Source organism: Accipiter gentilis, chromosome 9 (assembly GCF_929443795.1).
Source record: "Accipiter gentilis chromosome 9, bAccGen1.1, whole genome shotgun sequence".
Classification (NCBI taxonomy): domain Eukaryota; kingdom Metazoa; phylum Chordata; class Aves; order Accipitriformes; family Accipitridae; genus Astur; species Astur gentilis.
The window spans coordinates 44258075-44276740 of record NC_064888.1 but is presented as its reverse complement, the minus strand read 5'-3'; the positions used below and the strand labels follow the sequence as shown (position 1 = coordinate 44276740).

Here is an 18666-nt window from a genome sequence, read left to right as displayed (position 1 = left end):
CTTTATATAGGATTAAAATGCAGATTTACTAGAATTTTTGCTTGAAATAAAATATAGCATTGCTAAGACAGAAAAATAAATTCTTTATCTGCCTACAAAAAAAGTTAATACAGCAAAATAATTACCTGCATAAGAATATTCAATAGCTAGTTACAACTGAAATTTCTTTTAAAATTCATATACATTTATGTTTTAAGGATTTTTTTACAGCATAAATGGTTAATTAAAATTTGCTTTTAATTTCTTCATAGTTCCTTTTAAATCTTCAAAGCATAAGTCTCTGCAATGGAGTAAATTCTCAATGGCAAGGCAAACACTGATTACTGTGTAGAACCACAAGCACTTCTAAGATAATTTTGCCTTTTTCTCTATCAATTCAGCATTTTTTTCCACTTAATATTTTCATTAAGTTTTATGGGCCAAAATTACAGTTTGGTTTTGACCTGGATAAGCTAACTCCTTTATTGGTAAAGACTCACTGAGTTAAACAACCATGCCAGTTTGACCTCATGTACATCTGTAATTTTGCATATGCGTTTCTGGAGATGTCCGAAACTGCATGCTCATAATTTGCAAATGCAAAGTTGCAGAGGCAAAATTATATGCATTTTTTAAATGTAAGCTTTGAATGATCCAACTGTCGGGGTTTCTGTTCCATAGAGACTGAGAATTGGGCTGAGTGACCTCACAGTTACAAATTTCTTTAATGCTCTAACTTTGTTTTCCTTTGTTTAATTTTCTCCCATTATATCCAAGTTATACCCCCCCTAGATAATCTGGAAGAATTCCTTTCCCTCTGCACTGTTTACACTCTTCAAGCCTTTGTGTACACTTCTATCTCCTTATTCATAGCTTTAAAAAAAAATCTTCCCTCATTGGCCACTCTTTCCATGGTTTTAATCCTTTGTTCTTTAGGAATTTCATGGGCGCCAAGTACTATCTGTAATATTTTGGGTAAAGTCTCACTTTTTCATATGATATTTCTGTATAAGAAAATCAAATAACACTGATTTTGGCATTACTATTTTACTATAGAGCCTGTATTCCTCTTAGCTTCACGATTTTTTAAATTAAATACCGCAGTACATGCATTGTCTAAAATTTTGGGCAAAACTTCAAGATACCATGCAGACACTTCTTACTTATTAAAATGCGTGAGGAAGTACATTGAATTGAGATTTGAGTAGCTATGGAAAAAATGTTCTCAGCCTTTCAGTGAGTTATACACTGCAAAGCAAACAGTCTAATCATGAGATAAATAACCCTGACGAGAGAGAGAAACAGAAGGTTATAAACTTCAGGAGAGCAAGTTTCAAGGGTTTCATTAATTTAAACAGAAAAAACCCAAACCCAAGAAGCTGTAGAATATGGATTTATTTGCAAAGATTACTTTCTGCAATTCACTCCATTAGTTATACAGAACACACAGACAGACACATGACTTTGGGCAATTTGGGGTTTGGTAAGGCTGTTATGTATGAGTCAGCCATACAGTCTGATCAGCAAGGTAACCTCAATGAAACAGTTCTGAAAAGTTACTGCGCATTCATTCTTGCGTTGCGCTCATGGCCATGGCTAGCACAGTGGGAAAAATTTAGCTCAGAGCAGAAAGGCATGGGTGAGATCTCCTTATATCATAAACTGATTTCCTGATGTGTGCTTGGTCCTTTAGAACAACCGATAGCCAGCGTAAACAGGACCAGTCTCCAGTTGCCATGAACAAGTACACAGGAAAAAACAGAGGCAGTGTAAGTTGGCGTACGTAACCAGCTAACCTGGTTCAGTGTTTCCACAGAAAGGAAGACAGCAGAGCAGAGTAAGCAGGAGAGAAAGAAAACGAGAGAAAAGGAAAACTGGAACGCTCCTGAACTATATTTAGGTCATTAACCTTGGATAGAGCATCACCAAGTTTACCTTACCTCTGTACACTAAAATCCCAAGAAGAACCATATGTTCTAAAAATGGTGCACAATCATATTTTTAAAGCTCTAATTGAATGTCTAAATTTAGGCACTTAATTGTTGTACCGAAGTTAGGAGCCTACCTGCTGGAGACTCTGCCTTCATTCAGGGGACAGTGACTGGAGATTTAGCCCATCTAGGATCTGACATATTCTTGGGAAATCCAGTTCTCGCCATCAGCAACAGAGGAAACCTAAATCTACCATGCTTGTAACTCAGGTACCCCATGCCGTTGCCATACAGGTTTTTCTTTCAATAGCATTACTGCTTAGTCAGCAGGCACTCCTAGTTACTTTTGTCTGCATCTGTGCTGAATCCTTAGTAAGGGCAGTGCTGTTACTTATGTTACTGTATAGTGGACTGGATTGGGGGACTGATGGAGGTTTTTTATTTCTTGCTATTTTTTTTAAGGCAGGCACAGTCTCCCAGTGCTGTACATCCCAGTACAGTACTGACAAGTACAGAAGCAGCACAGGAGAGATGACAGGCAGCCAGTGTTGGCAGCTCAGATACCAAAAGAAGCGTTTGTGAAAGCTCATGCTTTGGTAACTGCCAAGAGGTTGACTGGGACAAATCCATATTCTCGGGTGGAAAGCACTGGAGGCCTAACAGTTTCTTAATGCCATGGTATGCTGTCTCCAGCTTGGCAAGTGTTTGCTGCTGGCAACTGGAAATTCAAGAGAAGCAGAAGTGTCTCGGCCCTACCTGCCTTTGTTGAAGGTAAACACAACGTGGAGGCAGCAGGGTGGCTGCAGGTGCATACTTACTTTCAGGATGAGCTCCTTGGCTGAGTGGGACATGAGGATTCTGTCGCACCAGGCTGGACATCTCGTATTCATGTACTGCTTTCCCTGGCTAGAGTCCTCGCTGTATGGATAACTGCAAACAAATCACCACCACAACCATCAGCAACTTTTTGCAAAGCAGCCTGAAACCTTTGGCTCAAATGACCACACTAATTAAAAAATTTAACTGGCAAAAAGCAGCTCTTTTAGATACCTCTCATACTTATTTATCTTTCTTTTCTCCTCCCCCTTTCTTTCCCATGTGCTCTTTCTCCATTTCTTGTCTCATCTCTACAATCCTACCTTAAGCCAGCATGTTAAGACGCACACAGTTTCAAAACTCTCACCTCCTACCTTGTGTTTTCACGCGTGAGCGTGTTTAAAGACTGCAGACTATTTATCTATGTTAAAGTATGAAAATTAGTTCAACTACAACTCGAGCACAGAGTAGGCTGTTGGCTATGACTATGGAAAATGAATAGGCAGAAGAAACCTAGGGAAAAAAAAGGTTAATCTCATGGGATTTCTTTGCAGGATTCTCTGGAGGAGAGCTATCCAGGAATAAGTTAACAGAAAACAGAGTTCAGAACACTGGGATCTCTGCAGCTGTACACAAACCCCACCTGTATGGATTCTCTAAGGCTGACAGGAAGGATATGACAAGAAAGCAGACTTTTCAAGGGATATCTTCAGAACCAAGGAATTACAAATATGGCTTGAGGAAAATGATGCTGACTACCTAAGATTCTATACCTTCATATGAAACTGTGTTAACAAAAAGTAAATTCTTTTGTAAAGACATCTGGAATAGAAGCTGATTAAATAGCAGTCATGCTGTGGGGTCATTATAAATGTGCTATGGGATCTCCAGCGCATTCTAACTTAGCTTTAAAAGCCAACAGGAAGTGTTTATTTTAACCCAGGGAACAGCCTAAAATAAGTTAACTCAACATGCCTGTGTGAGCCCACAGACTGAAATAATCTAAAGCACCTGAAGTGGCAACCTCTGGTTCAACGGTCAGGAGGCTCAGACCAAAGTCTTCCTTATTTTATCCAACTGTTCTCACTAGTTTAACATGACAGAACTTTGATGATGGCTCATCATGCTGTGAGGCCCACTGTTTTCCCAGACCATTTCCAAAATGGCATAGCTAGGTAGCCAAAGAGGGGGTTTGCAGAAATCCAGAGGGTTTGTGACAGGCTCAATTTCTTTATAATTGTTTTTGCACAAAACCCATACGGCTGGTGCTTATTATCTACATATGTATGGTGGGTGTATTTAAAATGACATTTGCATTTTATTCTGCCCATCACTGAATTCATAAAGGAAATACTGAGGTTTTCCTGATATGTGTGTAAAATAAAATCCCTGCTATTATAACAAAAGGGTTTGCATGCTTGAAGAGAAACTTATTTACCACCCTACTTGGTGTGATACTCTGAAACTGAGACGTATAGCTTTCTACCAAATGGGTTTACAAGCTACACTGCCATTAAAAAGATTAGCCATGGCAAACATCCAAGAAAAGCGTACTGAACATATTGGAACAAACCAGTGATCTCAGTACCTTTTCCACCTCATCAAACCTAACAAGACTCATTTTCAAAACATATTATGAGAATTCAATTTGCTGCTTCACTGACATACAGAAGTACAGCTTATTTCTGAGTGTCTGTGAAATATTTTGATGATGTAATACTATTGGTAGTAGAAGCTCTTTGTCTGCAATTTAAGGGTTGACTTTTTCTGGAAACCTCTTACTTTAGTTACTCAGGAACCCCACATAACTGAAGCTACTTTTTTTGACATAAGGTCTAATAATCTATCACATTTCATATAATCCTTCCTTTTACAGCATTAACTATATGGCTTTTAAAGTATGAAGTTCTGTACCTGGAGTGATCTGTTACTGCTATGTGTTACAGCATTTCATCCAAGAGCCTATATTCTGCAAAATGTTATTTATCAATTTGCTTTATTGATCTTAACGTTTTCACAGGGTGAAAACTTCTGCCAATTTTTCAAGGTCTTTAGCGCTGATCACCTGGTCAAGAAGTTACTGTAGTTTACAAATCTTTGACAAATCAGATTTCTAATGGCTGGGACAGAGATGAAAATAAATGCTGCAAAAGTTATCCAGACAAAATGATCTGTAGGTAATAATTTAATACAACAAAGTGGGGCAAGCTCTTTTTATAAAGCAGCATCCTTCCTTCAGGCCAGAAGTGTGGTGCACTCTGTCTTGCTGCACTCCTGTGAATAAGGCTTCTCCCTCCCCACCACTGCCTCTTTGGCTTGTGCAAGTCTCACTTTCAGTGAAATGCTGACATAGACATAACAAAAAATCCTAACTAGATACGCCCCCCCCCCCCCCCCCCCCAAAATAAGAACTATTTGATCTCTTCCTGCATGCTCTAGAAGGGTCACAAATACTTTGGAATAAGCAGGCTTCTTTTGTAGATGGGCTCAAAAAGTGATCATAGCTGAATATGACTCAAAATTGCTGGGAGGGATTCTTTTTTGTGACTAAACAGGTTTTGGGGATAGGATAGTTTCATTTATTATATGCCATTTATCTTAAACAGATTTTTGCAAATAAAAGCTCTATTAGAGGTTTCTAAGAAGACTCTCACTGAAGAAATCTTCATGAAACATACTGCTGAACGTATGCTATTCCAGAATAAAACTTTTCAAACAACATACACTCCAGTAGTTGTCTCCATCATCCTGTTCTGTAGTTAAATGAACAGTGGAATGAAAATAGCGTGACTGTTTCCAGAATGGAATCATCTTCTTGTGAACTCTGAAGCTTTTACTTGGTTGGAGCATTTATAAGGGTTTTCTTATAACCTATATAAGGTTATAACTATTTATAAGAGTTTTCTTATCCACCTGTGGATACTCTGGTGTCTCACATGATGTAACCTCGTTCAGATGCCTTCTCACCAGCTGATGGGACTTAAAACCAGTCAATAGGAGTAATTGAAAGAGGAGACAGACAGATGCATAAGCATTTCAGGAAGCCAGGCTGATGATTCTGGTGCTGCCGTACAGAAAGATGTTGCAAAAATCAAAGACATGAGGAAGATGCCCGAAGCCTCAGAACTGCCACACAGAGCAGCACTCAGTTTCAGTCTTGTACACAAAATCTGTCACCAGAATGCAGCCTTTGGGTGTGCTCCTGCACTCCCTGCAACCACACATCTCCCAAAGCTGGCAAACTTGGCCCCACAACTGTGAAGGCTGCAGAGTGCCCAACAGGATAACTAACAGGAGAGCATGTATTTCAGAAAAAGCAGGACATAAAGACATGACACTTATTTTGCTTCTTCCAATACAGCAAGTGCCCAGATAGCACAGACTCAAGAGACTGGAAAATATTTCCCCCATCTTCAATGGGCTAACCAAGATACAAGTGTGCTAATTTTATTACTAACTTCTTGTTCTCTCTAGGGTGGCTTCATAATTTACCTCCTCTTTTCCTTCCTTTCAACCCCACTTCTCACTTGCCTCTTTGAAATAAAGCATAAATAGTCTCTTTTAAAGAGTAATGTAAATTTAAATTTGTGTGCATGCCAAAAGCAGAACCATTCTTGTAATACACATCTTCCAAAAGACATGAAGCATAACATTGCCTACTATCAAGTGCATTAAAATACCTTTGTTTTGCTGACATCTCCAGCCTCCACTCATTCCATGCAAGTAAGGAACTCACAGTTCTTAATTCAAAACTCAGTTAATCTAGTTAACAGATTTTCTGATCTACGAATTGTATAAACAATTACAGGCTTGTTAAAAACAGCTGCAGATCTGATAAAAATAATTTCAAGGACTCTACACCAAATAATCAAACGTTAAAACTTCCAGTATTAATCTCCCAGAGGGTAAGCATCGTGCCACCTTTCTGTGCATGCATTATTAGTCTTGACCAGCAGAACTGTGACTGTGGCAGAGAAAAGGGGAGAACCAGCTCTCTCAGTCCCATGACTAGACAGCAAAGAATGTCTTTTTTTTTTCTTTCAGTAGCATTCTGCCTCAATCACAATCTATCTTCTGCAATGTACACAAAACAGTGATCTTGAGAATGAAGAGTGAGTGCTCATGTAAAAATAATGACATAACAGATAAAGGCCTCTAGGTACCACTGAAATATAAAGGATAAATAGATATAATGCTAACACATACAGGTGCTATAGATCAGTTAAGACTGTACACACTTCCTAACTTTAGTATTCAGTATCGTTACTTTTTTTTACACACACAATATTATGTATATTTAAAGATACAAATAGAAAAATGGGGAATTCCATGTGGAACAACTTTTCTGCCTTGTTTAAAACAGTGGCAAAGTTGAAATTTAGGACCTTAACCACTCATGTTAGCTGAATAACTAATAGCAAAAATAGTCTGTTATTCTCTGCATATGCCAGCCAGTAGAGTTATGCAAAATATACTTTGACTGTATATGCCTCTGGATGATGGACAGACAGGCAGTTCTGGAGCATCCATGTGAGAGGCTTGTACGATTTATCTCCAGTTGTCCAGGATTTATTTTTTCTCAAGATGCTCCTTCTAGCTGCTCTTCTACCTTACTTCCCAAACTTTTGTTTCAGTTACACTGATTTCATTTAACCAGGATTACTGTCAGGTGGGTTTTCTGAGTAAAACTTCCAAAAGGTACTAATTTAAGCAACTTCATTAGTATAATGCTCAATGTTGTCAAAATTTAACGAAACGCTTCGAGGAATTGTTAAGTAACTGTTAAGGAGCAGGCTGTCCAATGAACTACTGGTATTACAGTTAATAAGGATGAGAGCAACTCGGCAACTGTTCGGGAAAAATAAACCATTAAGAGTATCAGTAATATTATTGCACTCCTGCTGTTGACAAGTATTGTCAAAGATGATTGGACACCTTTACAAAAATACTGCAGGGTGAAAAGTCTTCTGACATCATAAACCATCCTGTTAGCAGAGTCTTAACTCAAAACACAAGCCAACAATACTGTGTATATAAATGTCTCCTTAACTGGCATTTCCAGTCAGGAAAAATGCTCCTAATGAACTCTTCTCTTGTGTAAGAACAGATAAAATGTGTTACTGAGATGGGTGAAATGTACTTTCTAACAGGAAACGATTAATTCGCTTTGGAGTGTTATTACCTTTAAAAGCTGTCACACACAGTTCTGCTTTCCAGCTCATTTTTGCACATAGTGAACGGAGTGAATATGCCTTGCTGCTGATAATGCGTTTTGGTGTTGCTTTAGGGATTCTGCTTTCTATGGTCTAGACATTTCCAGTAGTGTTGTAGGAAGTGTGACAATACCCAGTAGGCAACGGTGGGGAAAAATTAAGCTATGTGATCTTTTTTAGTATATTAAAGGTCATTATGAAAAACTGTGCATCCTATGTGTAGATTCATACGCAGATGTTAAGGCAAACTTTATAATGTTTCAGGGCGTGGAAATACCTCCTATTCAAAGACCACTTCTTTTCATCTACTAATTGTCCCCACAGTTAGTTCACTAAACTGTTTCTAACAGAAAATATTTGAGATAGAATGGAATTATAAAGTATCGATGAAAACTGAGCTCTCTATGAGAAGAGCTGAGACACAGTTTAGATTTGGTCCGTTTTATTTGTGAAGTTGGGTATGAGTCCTCACATTTACTAAACCTTCTCTCCCTTTTTCTATTTACATATGAAATTGAGAGAGAACTTCAAAAGAGGAAAAATACCAACCACTTTTCATCAGAACATTATTTACTATTTTTGTATTTTGTAAGAAAATTTACCTTTAGTTCTGACACACTTTCCGATTGTCTAAGATGCTTTTACCAGAAGCAAGGACAGTGAATGTAGGCTGCCAGTTCAAGCTTTGCAGACTTCGAAAGTTGTTAAGGCCAAAGATATAAATAAAAATATTTTGATATTTTTAATTGACAAGGTCCCAACTCAGCATTAGCGTGAGCTAGTACACGAGTGTGATTTCAATAAAACATCATTCGACCAATCAAAGTATAACATCTAATTTTTGTCAGCTTCCAGTTTGTTAGTTTCTTCCTCCAAATTGAGTTACCATTTTATATTTCCCTGAATCTGAAAGGGAGAGATTTGGGTTCCCTAGTTCTCTTCCTAACAAATGACCCCATGTAATTTATCTTCATGTGCTCACTTTAGGCAGCAGATAGTTAAAGCTAAGCAGTAAGACAAGTTACTGTTTGAATTAAATTAGCTGCTTCATATGCACCAAAATACTAATAAGCCTTCATGATGCTCCGCAGAGCTAACTGGCCATGATATGCATCTCACTTAAGACAAATCAGGAGGGTAAACACAGTCCTGCAAACACAGTAGTTAAAGTACAATGCGTTAAACAGCTGCTACTTGCAAAGGCTACACTAACACCATGGTGATGATGCCAACAATCAAGAGTCAAAGGTGACAATAAAAAGGGGGGGTCACCCAGGCAATCCCGCAGCACAGGGTAAGAAGGGTAAACAGGACTCAAGCCATAACTCCGGGCACAACACAAAACAGGAAGGTTAATGACATGATGTTTTTCACAGAATCTTTCTTATGGATTTATGTTGGGCATATTGCTTTTTGGCTTATCATACTTCTTTGGGAAATACATGTCTATAATATGCTTCAGAGTTAACACTTCTGTATCACCAGTGTAACTCTGAACCTTTTTCAGTGAAAAAAAAAAAAGTCAGACCCCCTTCTTTTTCCAGCGAACAACAACCGGTCCTTTACTTTCCTCCAAGAATGCTTTCCATAGAGAAAATCTCCCCTTGCTGATTACGAACATCCTACGGCTGAACGACGACGACAATGTGAACGTGCGCCAGCGCTTGCACCATCCCGCTGGCCGCCAGTGCCCCTCTGTGGGGTATTTAGCCTGCCTCAGAGCAAGAGGCCGACACACAGCTAATAGCAACTGGTGGGCTACGCTTTTCTGTTCAATACGAGCATCGTGGGGAGGCCCAGTTAACAAAAATGGTTATTCAGCAATACTAATGCCTCAGCGAGTGGACAATGAGCAACGCGCTCTATTGCTTTAATAACAATAATGTTGTACTTCACTAAATGTATGTAATACTGCTACTATTACAAGTGGATAAATGTAATTATCAATAATGTTGGCTTGTTGGGAAGGACCCAGTACTGGCTTGTTTCAGCAAAACAGTCTGATGTTACTGAATGTGACTGTGATGGAGCTAAACGTCTTTCCTGGGAACGTGCCTGGCTTAGAGTAAGTTACTCTGAGGCTATAATTTACAAATTCTCATACTGGAAAAAAATCAGTGCAAAGCTGAAGCAACACATGGGACAGGGTTCAGGTTCCAAACCACCGGGCTTTTTAACAGCACTTTCAGCCAAGAATACAATGAACGGCCTGGTTAGCAGCAAAGACCATAATCTATTTAGAATTTGCTTTACTTTCTGCTTGCAGCATGGTCTGTAATCCTCACCTTACACATGGCACGCAATAATATTCAGTCCTTGAAACTTTTTTACTTCATTGATTTTCCTTTATTTTTCCCTTTGCCACAATTCCTTAAAGCAAACAGAACTGCTTACTTGGGTAATTCTGTCCAGTTCCTCATAAATTAAAGAAACGCCCTATTTTAATTTGGAAATGAATTGAGAATGATGGTGAGAGTGGTACTGGTTTAATGCGAGGAGAGAAATGGGGATAAGATCTGTCTAAAAGCCATTTTAATGATTAAATTCTAATTGTTTTGGAGGAAATGATAGCTGTCTCTTCTGCTTCCAGCTGGGAAGCTGTTTCTGTGCTCCAGAATGTGCCTTCAATGCTGGAAGAACCCTGACAACTACACAATGTCCTGTGGGAATTTGTTCCTCAGCGGCTGAGGGATCTGCTGGCGATTCAGGATAACTCACTGATACCTGGAAGGTGTTTTACAGTGCATTAACGAGTACAAAGTATTTCTATTCAGTGGAAAATACTTCTTAATTGGCAGAAAAATCATGTGTTATAAAAGTAACTGTTACAGCAAGCATAAAAATCATCTAGGGCTTTAACAATTTTTAATCTATTTGAGTGCATAACTCCCCCTTTTGTGAGACAAAAGGACCCAGGAGTGTTACTGAGGTAATGTTCTAAGAAATGGGAATCCTGTTTTGCTTTGGGAGTACTGCACCAGTCCTGGCAGCAGACGGTTTGCATACTCTGAAAACATGCAGGGCAATTGGTGAGGACACTGGTAAGTAAAGGCAGCCTATCAAAATCTAACCCATCATCCTGTCTTCCCATTTCACACCCAAGGGTGACAACCTAGGTATGTACAGTGGCACCCACAAGGCTGGGTACAAAAGACAGAGCTGTTTTTCTCTGGACGGTCTCTGCAGGAGGGAAGGAACAAGTGAGTGCATTTGGAAACAGCTTTGCTTCATGCAGAGCAGACTAGCTCACTCTGTAGTGCAAATTAGACCAGAAAAAATATATGTATCATTGTGCAACCTACTATAATAAAAAAAGGTCACGGGACAAAATACAAGGGTAGAGAATAAACAGATTATAGACTAAACAGGATTCTCACAGAATAAGGGACCAGAGCCAGAGGGAATTCCAAAGGAGAAACACTCTTCCAAGAGTAAGCGGGATTCAACCTGTCTCCTGGTGAGAGGTGTCAAAGCCAAGATACTGCTGGTGCAGAGGGTCTGCTTGATAAAAATACCACACAGAGGATATCTAAGACGCAAACATATGTCCAACCAGTAAATTACATGACAGCCTAATGCAACAACAAACAAGAATAGGTCCCTTTAAGAGAATGATTAATACATGAGATTACTGTGCATGCAGACTTATCTGAAAGCAAACCTTGTAGGTGGGTGTGAACTCTTGCTAAAGTCAGCTCCTATCTTTGCTATACAACAGCTACAAGAATAATTATAATAATTAATGGAGAACAGTGATAAAGGTAACAATTGCCCACCTGTATATTGACTGACCACAATGTTGTTACTTCTTTTTTCACACCTACTGCCTTTTGCAATGATTGCTGACTACCACAAACTCTTTTCCAGCCTCACACTGGGCTTGCTGTTTGCTCACGGCCAGGCTGTTGAGCCTGTGACTGACAGAGCTTACAGAGTTTAAAATTCTGAATTGTATTTAGTCTCCAGTGGCTAAGGTTGCTATGGGCTACATTAGATTACAAAGGGTAATGAGATGAAAACATGAATATTCACTACATAAAGTAAAAGGCCTCAAAATATAGTATAGGAATGGGTGAATAATGTCTGAAAAATACTCCATTAGAACGGGTCTTTTATCTGTGTAAAGATAGCAGACTTGTAAGGCAGCCTGTGATTTCATATTAAGCTGTAATTCCTCTTCCAGCCTGCCTTCATTTTTAGCAAATTTCAGGAGGATTGAGGAAGGATTTGCTGTTGCTGGAGGCAGCGTGGTTTGTTACTTCTCCCATTCTCAGCCCAAGGGAAGACCCATGAGGAAAGGGGTGGCCTTTGAAGAGGTTAGCCTCTTGCCTGGGGAGAGGAACAAGTGACCCCAACTCTCTTTTCCCTGCCGGCTGGCAGAGATGGCTGCATTTTCTGCAGACACCTCTCCCGTGGCTGGTTTCTGGTGATCTCGACTGTGAAGGGCAAGAATGTGCTGGGCAATTCCGGTGGGCAGAGGCTGCTGACCGGGGGTAAAACGCCTTCAGCACATACAGGTCATGAGCTAGCAGGCTGAGAGTTTTTTCTTTGGAAGTTCATTCACTGCATCGCTAGCATGCTTCTCTGTGATGCACGGGTTATACAGGACGGTAAACTGATGCAATATAAGCACATACTTAAAGAATTAAAAGGAACTCAGAATTGAAGAGGAATTTAGAGAAATGCCTACATATTAAGTGCCCTGCTGAACAGAGGAGATAATTGACAGCCTTGCAAATTAAGCAGATGCTGTAAGTGCTATGCTCAGTCAAGGCTTTGTTCTGAATGTTTTTGAGGGGCGGCTGCCTGACCATCACTCCCTCTGTGCCGCAGCAGGATGGTCATGCAGGGCAGGATGAAAAATTCACATAAGATCAAGCAGACATATGGTCTTAAACTAAATTACAGTTTTGCACTGGAGAAGAACAATAGGTTTGTTTTGGTTTGAGTTCCAGAAGTATGCCTGCAGAAATGCTATTTTTAGATGTGGCTGGTAGGAGAGTTCAGAAGTGGCTTTGGAATCTTCTCCCCATACAAAGTTGACTGGAAAGAGTCCTGAAGCTAACATTCAGTAACACAGAGTCTATCAAGACCTTGCGGAAACCCACTTGCATATACATTAACATGAATTTACTGTGTTGCCTTAATACCATTCAATTTATAGCTACAATTCGATTTATAACTATAATACACTATAACTATAAATTCTCACAGAACTATTATTATATATATAATTATGATCTATACGTACCAAAATTAATGTATTATTAAAAATATTAACATATTTATGTAAAATCCAACAAATGCCATCTGTGCATTGCTTAGTAGTTTGAAAACTTAGTGAACCACTGTTTTGAAAGGGCAGAAAGTAAGTCAAATGGTGGATTACTGGCTAGATAAAACCAAAGAACTTCAATTTAATTTATACCCAATCAAGGCCAAAGTGGTAATTCTAAAAATCCTCATTTGCCTGCCATCTTATCAACCATGCCAAGGCTCTGGTCTCCACTCCTAGAATTGTTTTTCATATTTTGTCCAGTGATTGTTTCCTGTGAAATGCAGAAGCAACCCTGAGAGCAGAACTCATCTCTGCTCCTCCACTTACAGGCGGATGGCTGGCCACGGGGTGACAGCATCCTCTACTTTTGTACTTTGTCTTTTTGACCTTGGTGCCTGCTATATTCAAAATGAATAACCCAAAGGAGGTATGCTATATGGGTAGGAAAATACTCATGCAACAGGGTGCTTTTCTTCTGAGATCTTGCTGTGAACCAAAGGGAAGTAAGCATTTTACTTCTTGTTTTGAAACTTCTTATGTCAAGTTTCAACCTGCAATAAATTTTAATGGTCATTATAAACTTATAAAGCCTTGAAAAAATAGCTTTTCTAAATATAGAATTGACTGTCCTGGCTTTTAGTGATTTAAGCCAGGACTACAAGGTTATATTAATTTCGCTACACTGTGTTTTTATGCAGTCTTTCACAATGGATAGACAACTTAACACACCTTCCTACAGAGGGTTTCAACAAAGGTGGGTCCTCCCTCAAAGGATCAAAAAGCACAGAGTATTTGCATTAACTTGTTATGGAGGGCATCAGCTTCGTTTCAGTTCTTTTTTAAACACCAAACGGTGACAAGACAGCTGTACAGCAATGTTCTTATTTTCTCCATGGCTGTCTAAACTTGGCAAATAGAGCAATGCCGGGAAAGAGGCCTCTGGTATTTCAATTTCCTTTCAGAATTATCTGTACTATTGCTTAGAGACAAACAAGAAGTCAGTAGCTTAAAAAGAAATATTTTAAAGTATTATTGACTCAGTACGGGGTCTCCACTCTCCACAGAATTAAAAAGTAACTTTTTATTTGATATTTATTACAACATCAAAATTTTATTTTTAGGAACCATCAGCACAGGGACTGGGAAGAAAATAAGAAAAGTTGTATATAAAGTTCAGTTTTTAAAAGCTGGTATTAAAGAGCATGATACAGTAGCTGGAAATACACAAAGATCTAATTTTTTGCCAAGACCTGTGAATAATGATTTCTGAGATGTTTTCTGTAACAAGTGGTAAGAGTTAAGTGCTCTCTTATTATTACTCAACTGATTATTGAATGTAGTTTACAGTCAGCTGAGAAGGTAACAAACTATAGAAAAGCACACTGTACATGAATTTTGAAGAGCGTAATGAAATTGACAACTATAAATGCGTGAAGAAAAGTATTACAACACATCATCATTTCATTATGGCATTTTATAGTTACAAAATTACTCAAGAAGTCAACATTTCTATTACTACTTATATTGAAATGCCATCTCAGTGTAATGAAAAACTGCAAACAAGAAGGTCTGACCACTTAAGAATTCTAGGTCCCTAGATAAAAAGATAAGAAGAATCTTGAGGTTTTTTTATAACAGACAATTTGCATTTTTTCATACTCTAAATGGCGTATTTTATAAGAAAGCACATAAAAAATGCCTTTTGTTTTGTTTTTCTCACTTCCTACTCTTTTCTTTATTATTTTCCCTAAATCCTAGACAGCAAGAGTGGTAACTCTTCCCTACCATTCCTGTAAAGTCTCATGGAAGGTCAGTTTCCCTAACATTTATGAATATGGGAGATTTTTATCAACGTATTAAGTCAATTCAGCAGTTCCTTTCCCCTGAGAACCAAGCCCACCGTTGTCAGTTGTGTCCCAAGGTGTGTCCTGCGCCTGCGCCTAAACAAGCCCCCTGGCCCCTTGCCCGGCGGGACCGTGAGCACGTCCCCAGGGCAGCATCACGTCTCTCTGGCTCCAGGGACACCAGTAACATGGGAAAGCCAAATTCATGACGGGGCTGAGCAGCGCCAGGGCTTGTAGTGCCTGGCGTTACGGATACCTTACTGAGCACAAGCAAGGTATATTTACAGCTGGCATTGCGTTCTCGGCGGCAAAGCAGAAGGCACCAGAGTGCCGCTTGTTCCACTGCTGGCAGCCTGTGCCAAACTGCCGAGCTCGGACACCGGCTGTTTCTCCAAACCAGAACCAGTGAACAGCACCGTATCGTGATGTGATGTTATGCAGAACTTATGGTGCTCTACAAGAAGGTATTATAACTTTTAAAATGGAGTATGAAAATTTTGGGTAACGACATGCTTATAAGAAGGTTCATCTAAAGAGCAAAGTATAGTGATTTCCTTTAAGAAAAATTTTTATCAGTATAAAAATATATGCCTACATGACTGTCATGGCTTCATCTGAAATTAAGGAGAAAGGACAGAGAAATTAATTGCAAAAGATGCAGATATAGTAATACAAAATAATTAAAACACAGAACGTACAAAAACGTCCTCTCCATTCAGATCACTGCAACCGAAGAACGTCTTTCATAATTTTAAATGAAAACTGAGAATATGCAAGTATCAGATTTGCTTATTTTCTAAGTCCGTACTCTTAAGTATGTAAGCACTCTGAGGACACCAAAACTTCCAAATACTTTCTAGAACAGCAATATGTTTACCCTCATTTTTTGTAACCACAGGCTCAAATTTAAAATTAAATTCCAAAATACCTTTTCAGTTGTAAATGAGAAAAATACTATTAGAGAAAAAACAATTCTGGTCACCCTCTGTCTATGACCAAGTTTTTGCAGTCTTGAAGAGGAGATCCGTACAGTGTATGAACGTGTGATGGTGCTGCTGAAATAAGCAGGAATGGGGACCAAGGTGTGAGAATTCAGGACTGGGTTTGCTGCCTGCAGTTTATGACAAAAGCGCTGTTCAGAGCTAGCTTAACTCAAGGCTTTCCTCTAGAAGAAAGGCGTTCTATCTTATGCATTCACCGTAACGCCTGGCACCATGAAAAGAGACTGTTTTCTTACTTATTACTTTAATTAGGACTTTGCTTATTTTTATGCTACAAACCCAGTTGTTTTCATTCGAAACAAAGCTCTCTTATGAAGAATTGGAGTTGGTTGTCCAACATTGGACATGTCAGGTCCCCAGCCAGCACTGGCTGGGAGGTTAGGTCTAGGATCTCATGCTGCATTCAGTGTTACGCTGGGAAGCAAGGTAAAACATGGGTCAATAACAGTGCAGCATGTTTCTACCTAGACATATTTATACCTGAGGTATCTGGATTACGGTGTAATGCTGCTTTACGAGTGGTGTGAAAACAAACCAAGAAAACTGCTTAGGGTGAAATTTTGGCCCCACTGAAGTTAACCACAAAAATACCACCGACTCAAAGGAGTAAAGCTTTCAACCCCAGACCAGCTATGGTAGTGTATCAATAAGATCTCATGACAAAGTCCAGGGAATAAACAGTTTATGCTGATAAAAAATGAATTTATAAGTAACTTAGTCTGCTGCAACTCAAAGGGATGTGACCTTTTCCATTTATCTCAAGAGTACACTGAATCTCAAGCATGCTTTCTGAGGGAAAATTTACAAGAAAGACAGGAACGCAACTGTGCTATTGATTTGTAGAACTCTGTGTGCAAATCAGGCAATTAATTGTATGCACAAATGATGAAGCAAATGAAAGAAACAGAAAACTGTCCTAAATGATCTTTCATTTTTTGAGAGATGTGAAACGTAGTACGAGATGTATTGAGTACCGTTTTAACCAAGATACTCTGTCTTCAGTTGTTGGCCAGCATCCCATGACGTAAGACTGTAACACCATGGATCAAGAACAGAAGTAGAGAGTAATTCATAGACTGAATCAATGGACCGTAATTCAAATATCATGTATTAAACAAATTCTGAAGTACTACTTTGAGGCTATCATTACAATTGCTTACAAGTTCCTTCTAAATTCAAATGCTCACTAATTAAGCCCATAAGCCTGGCACAAAAAGTGACTAGAGCTTTTTCTGTCTCTCCCTCCAGTGAAAAAGGCTTTGTTTGATGCATTTGCAGAACAAACGGATGCACCACACACTTTCTAATGAAGAATACCAAGAAGCTTAAAGAAGTAGTTTCTAAATATACAGGACTGATCCTATCCTCCTTTGGTTAAAAATACAAAATCTAGGATGACTGGATATATGACAAATATATATTAAGCTTGTATTTACAAACAGTATATAAAAGCAGCTAAGTCATGATAAGCTACAGATTTTTATTTTTTTTTCTGAAAGACAAGAAAAAAATGAGGGAAAAATGGATGAAAAACTACTAGGAAGTGAAACCAAGACATTTAGGCCATACATTTCATTTCTTTGTCGCATGAATGAAAACATTCTAAGTTAAAAAGAAAATGTCCTACATTAAACCCACTGCTTTTTGCTTATTCAAAATACCTGGTTTTGCAGTTAATAGCACATTGTGGTCATTATTTCAATACAAAGAAAAAGAAATCATATTATTTCTTCCAGGAAAATCAATGTGCTTAGTTTCATGAACAAAAATAGGACACTGACCTGCAGTAACTCTAACAACCATAAATCCAGTTCTGCAGTACTTCACTTAGGCAAGACTTCTTACTGAGGCTTGGCACCTGTGCAAGGACTACAGAACGGAAGATTCCCTTGCCATATAACCCAGAACATGAGGAGGGATGGGTGAAAAGAAGCACCCTAACGTCAAGCCAATTTGCTCTTTTTATATGCATGAGTTTAGCTTGTTGGTTTTACATCTTATATTTTTAGCAATATTCTCATATTCAATTCTCATATTTTTTCAATAGTCTCTGTGTAAGTTCAAAGAAATTTTGTGTTATATAAACTCAGGGTTAGTATCCCTTCCATGCCACAAAGGAAGTGCCAGCTTTCAGTATATTAAAAATTTATTTCTATTTATTATTATTACTATTACTTAGTTGTAAGAAGGAAACAGAGTGAGTAGCAGGCAAAGCTGCACGTTTATCCCCTTCACTGCTCCCCTTCAACATAGGTGAGAACAGCAGCCGCAGGGCTGGTTCTCTGTGGGCCTTTGGAGGCTGAGGAAGGGTTTGCCACGTTACGCCGTACCCCCCTTCCCACTCCCCAGACTGTTCTCAAAGCCCCGAAGTTGGGAACTGAGTGGGAATAGAGGTGAATGGGTGAAGCTGGAAACAACCCTTCACGACCGTTTCCCAAGATTTGGCCAGGGTCCCTGCTCAGAAGTGTCTGCTTCCACCTTGGTAGTGTAGATCTTTTTTTTACAAGCATCCGAGCGAGTTAGAGAGCTGCGGTCTGCAGATAACTGCTGAGTTCAGCGTCCCTTAGCACTGCAGTGCAGCAGCAATCAGCACAGCACCAGCAC

At 39.1% G+C, this 18666-nt stretch overlaps 1 protein-coding gene across 3 annotated transcripts in view; it reads right to left on the bottom strand.

The window, feature by feature from the left end:
* INPP5A (inositol polyphosphate-5-phosphatase A) overlaps positions 1 to 18666 on the bottom strand; it is a 259792-nt gene that overhangs the window by 4738 nt on the left and 236388 nt on the right. For all 3 annotated transcript variants that reach the window (XM_049811311.1, XM_049811310.1, XM_049811312.1), the window contains exon 13: positions 2729 to 2840. In XM_049811311.1, coding sequence (XP_049667268.1) covers positions 2729 to 2840 — 112 coding nt within the window. The remainder of the gene's footprint in view (positions 1 to 2728; positions 2841 to 18666) is intronic.